General features: G+C 30.2%; 1 protein-coding gene across 1 annotated transcript; it reads right to left on the reverse strand.

The window, feature by feature from the left end:
- Nucleotides 1–5,117: 5,117 nt before the first annotated feature.
- On the reverse strand, nt 5,118–8,569 carry LOC114077212. Its single transcript, XM_027916904.1, has 4 exons — nt 6,959–8,569; nt 5,944–6,861; nt 5,527–5,877; nt 5,118–5,447 (listed from the first exon to the last, which is right to left on the reverse strand). Exons 1-4 carry the CDS (start codon nt 8,567–8,569, stop codon nt 5,250–5,252), a joined length of 3,078 nt encoding a protein of 1,025 aa, XP_027772705.1. The 3' UTR covers nt 5,118–5,249.
- Between the last annotated feature and the right edge of the window lie 1,081 nt (nt 8,570–9,650).

The following is a 9,650-nucleotide window of genomic DNA, read 5'->3' on the forward strand; positions in this document are numbered from 1 at the left end:
TAAGTAAGAAGATATATGTTTTTCTCTCGCTTTATATAAAAACAGAAACACAATATATACAATTTTGTTGTATAAAGCTAGAGAAAATTGTATGTCACTGCAATTGTATAATTCGTTGGCCTTTTTCTCTGCAATATTTGAAGTAAAATGTTTGTAAATTGTATAATTAAGTGTATAACACGAAGATATATATTTTTGCATGTGTATATACAATTTTCTCTCGCTTTATACAAAACAGAAACAGAATTTATACACTTTTGTGTATAAAGCGAGAGATATGAGCGAGAATGGAGAGTGGCGAGCGAGATTTTTGGGAGAGAGACGCCTGACAAACTTTAACTAACGTTTGCTATGGAGCACAATTAAATCAAACCCTAGCTACTCCATTTATTTTAGGTTATTAGTTTGCTATTATATACAATTTTCCCTTTTATATATGGCAAATAAATTTAAGCAAATAACGCTTCATAGATATAATTAATTACTCTCAATGATATAGTATAATTTGCTATGAAGTTTTAGATTTGTATATATTTCGATTTTAATTTAAGTTTATACAAATAATTTTTTTAATAAATGGATACATGAACGTTAAATATGGTTACATAAAATTTACAAATCTCATGATCCACGCCAATCATTTTTAATATAATATTTTGTCCAAAATGAATTCTACTATTATACTAACACCAATATTTATATGAATTAATTACTATATACAAGTAAATGCATATGTATAAATATACAAATATTTGTATAAAATATAGAATTGTTTGTATAAATATAGAACTATTTGTATTTGTATTTGTATATAATTATAAATTGAATATTTATATGGATATATGACTTAAATATACCAATATATAAATACACCTTCAAATACTTATGTATATATGGAACAAAATCACAACTTTGTATGTGAATAAATAATAACTAATAAATATAAAAATTCTTATATACATTTAGGGTTTATAAGAATATTTGTGCTTCCTCAGATCTGTCCAAATCTAATGATCCACCTCTTGTTTCTTACTTCAACTATTTTGATGTCGCTTGTCTTAGCATTATTGATAACTTGTTGTAATGCTATTGGATCATTCTTTTTCTTGGATTTCAACTTTTCAATAGATGTTTTCTCTTCAATTTCTCTAGATTTTGCGATAGACCATACATTAACTCCAAAATCTTGTGTTAAACTCAGTAAAAATTTTAACAGCTATCTGCAAAATATTGTATTAAACATATACAATATTTGGACGGCTGCTTGCAATAGTGAAATCACAATTAGGAGGGAGAGAGTAAATTTTGAAATTCAAATTGAATGTGTATGAGTGATTTTTAGAGAGAAATAGAGAATGGAGAGAGAAAGGAGATAAAATAGTGTTTGTATAAATAAGTATATAAAAGTCTATAAGGCTATTTTTTTTTTCGATATACAAAGTATATGTGAGTCCCATATTTAATAGCAAAAAGAGTCAAGGCATGAAAAACTTATCTGTAATCTACTTATTTTCAAGTATGTATCATCTGTTGCATTACCCTTCGTCTCTGCGGCCGCCAAAATAGTCATGCACAATAATTAAATTAAACCATACTCTCATTAAATAATAAACTAGTAATGTTTGCAAACTCGCATAATTTTCCCTTTCTTTTTCAGAGGGTTCAACATAACTATATATATATATATACTTTGAATACGTAAATTAAAAATCGTGCATGCTCGAAACATATCCACAAATGTCAACACTAACATCTGGTTAGCTGCTCAAAACACATGCTAACCTTCTTGATTAGCCATGGAGTTTGGGTGATGTCCAAAATCCATGGCAGATTAAAAGATGTAGTCATGTATTTTGAGCAGCTAACCAGCCTGTTAGTGCTGTCATTTGCGAAAATTTTGTTTGCTGAATTTGTATGATATTAGGTAGGAATTTATAGGGATATTTTGGTATTAAAATTGGTATGTATATATGACACTATTAATTATTTTACCTAATAAAACTTGGCATATCTCATAGAAAGTCCATATTGCATATTAGGTAAAATAATAAATAGTTTCATATTGCATTCCAATAAAACTAGGAAAAATTAGTGAAGTAGTTATAATTCCTAACTTAATTAGTAAAAACATCTACACTTTAAAATATTTATTCAAAATGTTAATATTTTAAAAATAATTTATAAATACTATTATTTGTCTTTCCTTTTATTTCTTAAAACAATCCAACATTGAATATATTCACTATCCATTTAGACTTCTTTTAGACTTTAATACCATTAAATTTATTTCCATCTTTAAGATTTTCAAAAAAAAATTCTCTTTTACCATTTTCACCATTACTGTCTCTCATTGTTGAAGAAGAACTAATTATTCAAGTTCATATCAATTTGTTCTAATCTATCGATTAATGCAAGAAATCTCTCAATACATAAAGGTATTTTCGTAATCATATTTTATTTTGCGAGATTTCATAAGATTTTGTTTTCGAAATAAAAATCATGTTGAATTTTGGATTGTATGTATTACAATTTTTTCGTCATTTTTTTTATTTTTATATGAGTTTGTTATCATACTCATCAAATATTTATGCATTTCAGAATTTTAGTATTTGAAACACTATTTTTATGATTTTATTTTCATATTTGAGATTTAGTAGATTGTAATTAGTAGTAAGCCACATAAGCATTCATACATAATATATTGTTTGATCTTTTTTATATATATTCATATTTAATAATTTCGAATTTTGCATATAGGGTTATTAATCCACAAATAAACACAGATTCAGATTTGAATTTGGTGAAAAGAATTAAAAAAACATAGCAGATGAAGAAGAAAGAGAGAGTCAAAGAAGATTGTTGCGAAATTGTATTCATATTAGAATAATATTCATCTTAATTTTTATTTGTCAATATTTTTCTTTTACTCATCATTTGTATTTTTATTAAGAATATTGTATTTTTTTTTTATTTGTAGTCATTCAAATATGTATCTTATATGAATTTGTTTTTCTTAAGCATAGATGTATCCTATTTTTGTAACAGTCAATTTATATTTTTTTAGAATATTGTATTCTGATTATATCATCTTCACTATGTATGCTATCTCATATGAATTTGTATTTCTTAAGCATATATGTATCCTGTTTTTCAACAGTTGATTTGAATTTTTTTAGAATATTGTATATTGATTATATTATTTACTATGTATCATATATGTTTTCCAGAATCTTGTATTCTTATTTCTTTCATAGTCAATCTGTATTTATTTTTTTAGAATATTATATCCTTCCTCAACAAATTTATTATTTCCACCAGGTATGCTATTTTATATATATATATATGGTAATCAAGTAATACAATTTTGATCATCGGAATAAATTTGTAGTTTGAAAGAAAAAAAAATAATTTTAATTTGAATGGTAAAGTGAGCACATAAAATGTAAAAAATATTGGTATACAATTAAAATGAAAACATAACAAATGAAAGTTGATCTAATAGAATGAAAAAGGAGTTTTTTTTTAAAATTGTTAATGATGAGAATTTTAAGTGATATGTTCCTTCTCTAAAAACTATTATCTCACTTTTTCATCATACTACTTTTTTGTATTTTATATATTATTATACAATATTCTAAATAAAAACTAGAATAAATAGAAATACGAATAAAATACATATTAAAATAAATACGAAATACAAAATTTTTGAAAAAATAAATAAATACACATGAAAAAAAAATATGAATACAAATATGTTTCTTAAATAACACTATAAATTCATTTGACATACCTATTGGAATGACTAATAAAAAAAGATTAAGATTATGGAAAAAAAAGAACAAAGTTTGAGTTTTATTTGAAAATGTAACTGATGAGAAAATTAAGTGATCTTTACCTTTTATTTGAAATATTCTCTCCCTTGATTTTCTCCCTTTTGTTATTAAATAATCCTATTCTTTAAATAAAAACAAGTAATAAAAACATAAATAAGATACATAACAAATTAAAATTTTTACATTTTTACTAAATATTAAAAGGGCATAATACATATATTTGCCCTTAAACTTGGCTTCAAATTTTAAGTATGACCTCAAACTTTCACAGTGCACAAATAGGCACTTTAACTATCCTATTTTTTTATAAATACACACGCGAATCCTACATGGCAAAACGCGTGTTATGCACGTTTTCTGCGCGAGTTATGACTATTTTAAAGGCCCACAACGGTAAAAAAAAAGCAGAAATGACAAATATACCCTTAATGAATTCCTTTTATATATATCTTTATATTTCCAAATTAAAATTTACCTAAAATCTAATTTCTCTTTCCTCCTCTTTCAAATCAAAATTTTTTTTCCTCTTTAGAACGATTTGTTCTCATATTTTGTGTAAATGGCTTCTAATTTTTTTTGTCATTGTGGAAAAAGAGCTATAATGAAGATTTCTTGGTCTGCAAACAATCCAGGTCGTTGGTTTCTTGGATGTGAAGATGGTCGGGTAAGCTTCCGTTTAAAACATATTTTTTTGTTTAAATTTTAGTTCTGAAGATTCAATTTTGATAGTGAATTTGTTCTTCTTAAACAGGTTGGTTGCAAGTTTTTTAGGTGGTGTGAACTTGATTATACTGAACACGCTAGAATTTCTATTTCGGATTACAAAAGAGGATAAAAAAACATGATGAAGAAAAGGAAAAGATTAGGAGAAAATATCGACTTTTGCTGATCATTGTGATACTATCTTGGATTTATAGAGAGTTCTTTATGTAGTAAATGTTAGGCTGTTATGTATACTGGTTGAAAAAATTATGCCAGAATTGTTATGTATAGCTTTCTTTATGGGTTAGGGGCTGTCAATATGTATTTTAAGCAATCAAAGTAATGGATTGAAATGCATTATTTTAGAGTTTTAGAGTTGACAGTTTGTCTCCAACATTGGCTTCAATATTCATCACTTTTACAATCGAATAGCATTATTCACACACTCTCATACTACGTAAACACCTAACATCAAGGCAGCCTTAATATCAATCATAACAAACACCAAAAGGCTTCACAAAACACAACTTAATATTAATTAAACACAACTTAACAAACTCCAAATATTTGTCTATGCAAACATACATCAAAATAACCCAAAATACATCAAAATGATCAGTAATTGGAGTATGCCTTTACAAACAGTTACCAAAATAAACAAAAACAAAGACCTCCTAGATCAACATTAATACACATCAGTAAGACTTTGAGCTCTTATGGAACCCACTTTCCCTTGGATTTGCTTTGCACCTTTTTCTTTGACAATTGTTGAAGTTGATTTCCAGTCATTGCATCTTTTCCTTTCCATTTTAAACTAGGTGGCTTGAATCCAAGATCAACATTTGTTTGTGATGCATCTTTAAATGCCACCCCTGTTCCACTTGAGATAACTCTTTCACTTGATCTTCCTGGCTGCATAATTCATAGGGCATTATTTAGTATACCTAAATAAAGATGTAAGGAAATCAATTAAAGAAGGCAATATACATACGTTAATCACTTGTCTTCCAGATTGTATGTCTGTGTAAACACCAAATCCCACATCTCTTGTTCTTTTCCTTCCAACTGAAGCAGCTGGTTGCATTCCAACTAAAGAAGTTGGTGGCCTTCCAACTGAAGAAGGTGGTGGCATTCCAACTGAAGAAGATGATGTCCATGCAACTGAAGAAGATGATGCCCTTGCAGTTGACTGCTTCTTTTTCCTTCCTTTAACCTTTGAAGTATCTGCACATAAAGAAGAGGCATTTCCAGTGCTAGGCTGCCTCACTGGTGGTTGTGAAGGCTGCCTCACTGGTGGTTGTTGAAAGGGCCTTGCAGGCTGTTGTGTGGGTTGTTCAGAAGGCTGTAAAGACACACAATTAGAAGTATAAAACTGATTAAAATTTAAAAGAAAGACAAAAGTACTTACCACTGATATACAAGTTCTTTTGTTATGCCCAACTTGATGGCATTTGGAACATGACATCTTCACTCCATTCTTTGATGTTTTACCCCACTTCTTTTTTCTTGGTTCATCTTTATCTTTTCTTCTACATCTACCTGGTCTTCCAGGCATTGGCTTCACTTCAGGAGGCTCAACTGGTGGGTTATTGGTGTCAGGCCACATTACCATATTGGAAATGGGTTGTAAAAAGTACTTATATGCACTTAGAAATGTATCTTTTTTGTACCAATGTTCCACATAATCTTCTGGTTCTTGCCCAATATGATATAAGGCACAAACTGCATGTTGGCAAGGTATGCCCCTCAACTGCCACAACCTACAGCTACATGTCTTTTTAGTCATGTCAATTATGTGTCTATACTCTCCTTCTTGGATTTCAAATCCAATGTCATGATTCCAATTCACCCTTAGTGCCCTGCCAATCTCTTTATTTTCTTCTAAAATCAGTCTTGCCATAGGTGAAATGTCACTGATCCAAGTATCTGCAAACTTAATCATATCTCCATGCCTATCCATCATTTTATGCCTAATATCTTCAAGCATACTAATCACAGATTTGTGTCTAGGACCAACAATCCATGAGTTAAATGTTTCACACATATTATTTTCCACCACATCACACTTTGATCTTTCACTAAATAAAGCTCTACACCAATATTCTTTGTTATATCCAAGCAATGCCTCACATATTTTATGACCCAATTTCCCCATATATTCAAATTCATCTCTTAATTTAACCTCAAAACTAGCTTTGGAGCACCTCCAAAATGCTTTTCTCCTTTCCTCACCTCTCCATCTTTTTTGCCAGTTTGCCCAAATATGTCTTGCACACTTTCTTCTTTCAGCATTAGGAAGTAAGACTTCCACTGCCACCTCAAGACCCTAAGAAATATAAAATCAAGACTAACTTACTTCACACACTAACAACAAACAGTGAAAACTTACAGTAACACACAAAAAAAAAAAGTAGAATGAATACCTTTTGCATGTCAGACATGATTGTTATGCCATTTCCATCACCAAGTTGCAAGTCTTCAATGAGATAGCTTAAGAACCAACTCCAAGAGTGTTTAGTTTCTTGATCAACCACAGCCCAAGCTATTGGATACATTTGATTGTTTCCATTTTTTCCAACAGCCACTAATAATTCTCCTCTACAAGCACCCTTCAAAAAACATCCATCCAATCCTATAATCTTCCTGCAACCTTCTAGCCATCCATTTTTCAATGCAGCAAAACATACATAAAAATATTTGAACAAGTGTAAGCCAGGGACTGTTTCATTATCAGTTCTTACCCAACAAGAACTCCCAGGATTTGTACTCTTAATTATATCATCATAGTCTAACAACCTTGAAAACTCAAGTTTCCAATCACCCAAGAACTTGGCAATGACATTCATTTTTGCCCTGTAACATATTGATCTTCCCATTTTTAATCCCCATTCTTTTCTTAGTGTCTCTTGAAGCTTATGAACTCTCATGTCAGGCTGAGATATTATTCTATCCCTCATCTTCATTTCCACATATTTGGCTGTGCACAACCTGTTCCTATTCTTTGAAATACATCTATGAGCAGGATAGTATTTCTTTACAAAAAAATTTCCAGAATCTTTATCCAAGCTTGCAAAGATTTCCCATTTACACTTCCCTTCACATTTTACCCTAACTCTATGAGGTTCATTGGGTTTAAGCCTTAACTGAACCTTATGTTGAACAGCATAATCAGCAACAGCCTTTCTAAATTGAGTTGCACTCTCAAATATCATACCCAACTCAAAGAAAGAAATGGAAGAAGAAGAATCATACCTCAGTTTGTTGCTTTTTCTTCTTGAAGGTAAATCAACACCCGGTTGTGCTAAAACATCTAGCTCCTCATCACTATCTTCACTTGGTTCATCTGATGAATCAATAAACACTTCATCACCTCCCAATTTTCCATTATATTTGGCTGCCTTATTGTTGAAGATATTTTCAAATCCCTTATCTATGCCAACTTCTCCAAGCTCAACACTTTGATCCTTTAAGGGTTTTTTAGTTCTCTTTTTTTTCTTTGCAGATTCATTCTTTTTGTCTTCCCTAAGTTTTTCTCTAAAAGCTCTCAGTTCTTCATCAATTTCACTATCATCCTGATCTGGAACATCATCTAAGTCATCCTCTTCAAAGTCAAGAGAATCACCATTTCCTTCTTCTAATGGTTGTTCAACTTCACCTACCCTGTGTGAAACCCTAGAGCAATTTCCCAATTCTTGATTATTTTTTTCAATAGAAAATTGTCCCAAAGTAGTGGACCCCCCTTCTTTATCAGTCACATGCTTCAAAAACAACTTAATAGATGACCCACTCCACAAATCTTTAACAAAGTTATATAGTTGGCTGTCACTTTCTAACTTAACAAAAGTATGGGTTAAAGGGTCTTCAGTAAAAAAAGCATCAACGTCATCATACCCAATATCTTTTGCATACGATTTCAGTTCGGTCAAAGAGAAGTGGTCCTTATGTATGCTGAAAACGATGTTTCCCAATTTCGACACATATTGACCTTTATAAAACCGACCTCCATGGTGAAAAATAGCTATAATATGACCCATATGTATAAAATCTGTAAGAAAATAACAATTTTACACTAATGGTGATAGAAAGATTCTACTTTGTAATCAAAGATAAACTTTCAAAAGAGCAAAATCGAGGCATACCTGAACTAAATCGAGGAAGATGAACAGATGAACATCAACTTCAGTAGCAATCTTGAATGATTTTTGCCTTTGATTCCAAGATTTTGATTCCAAGATAACCTAGGGTTTTCTGTTTGGAGCTAAGTTACTGATGAACAAACGGGTTAAAATTTTGAAACTTGGATAATGCAACTTCTAGAAAGGTGCCTTCTAGAAACGTTACCCTCTATGTAATTTAAAATCAATTTTAATTTTTTTTTACTTCTTAAATGACGTGTAATTTTTTTTTAAAATAATGACGTGTAAAATATTTAATTAGTTGGCAGTTATTGAGTGGCTCACTAATACACGTGGGCGCGATTGTATTTCACGCTCTTTGGATCCAAAAATCGCATGTGTATTTATAAAAAAAAATAGGATAGTTAAAGTGTCTATGTGTGCACTGTGAAAGTTTGAGGTCATACTTAAAATTTGAAGCCAAGTTTAAGGGCAAATATATGTATTATGCCTATTGTTGTTAATAAGCCCTCTTAAATGTTAAAATATTGACATTTTGAAAAATTTTCCCATAAAACTATAGTTATGGACTTATGGGGCTTTTTTTGCTTCAATTTGTTTGTCATATATGATATTTACCCTAAAAATATGATAGGAATATTTGTGTGATTGATATTGTGGGCTAAGTGGTACCAATCACGGGCCTAGTTTACTTTGGCCCAATAGCAAGGTGGATAGGGAAAAGGTTAAAAAATACCCCAATTTTATTTGATTGGTTTACGACGTTTTCACGTTAAAATGAAGTTATTCTTATTCCTGCTATTACTAATTTCATTATTTGTGTACCTCAATTGGATGGAAAGTCTCAAATCAACTAAAAATTAACCAATTTTAATCTGATCCGACCCACTGAATCATATAACTCATTTATTTTATTCAAATCAACTTTGTTTTCCACCACCAACACCTCTACTTAAGCCACCACCTTTCCGAGATCTCT

The sequence above is a fragment of the Solanum pennellii genome, chromosome 5 (assembly GCF_001406875.1).
Source record: "Solanum pennellii chromosome 5, SPENNV200".
Classification (NCBI taxonomy): Eukaryota; Viridiplantae; Streptophyta; class Magnoliopsida; order Solanales; family Solanaceae; genus Solanum; species Solanum pennellii.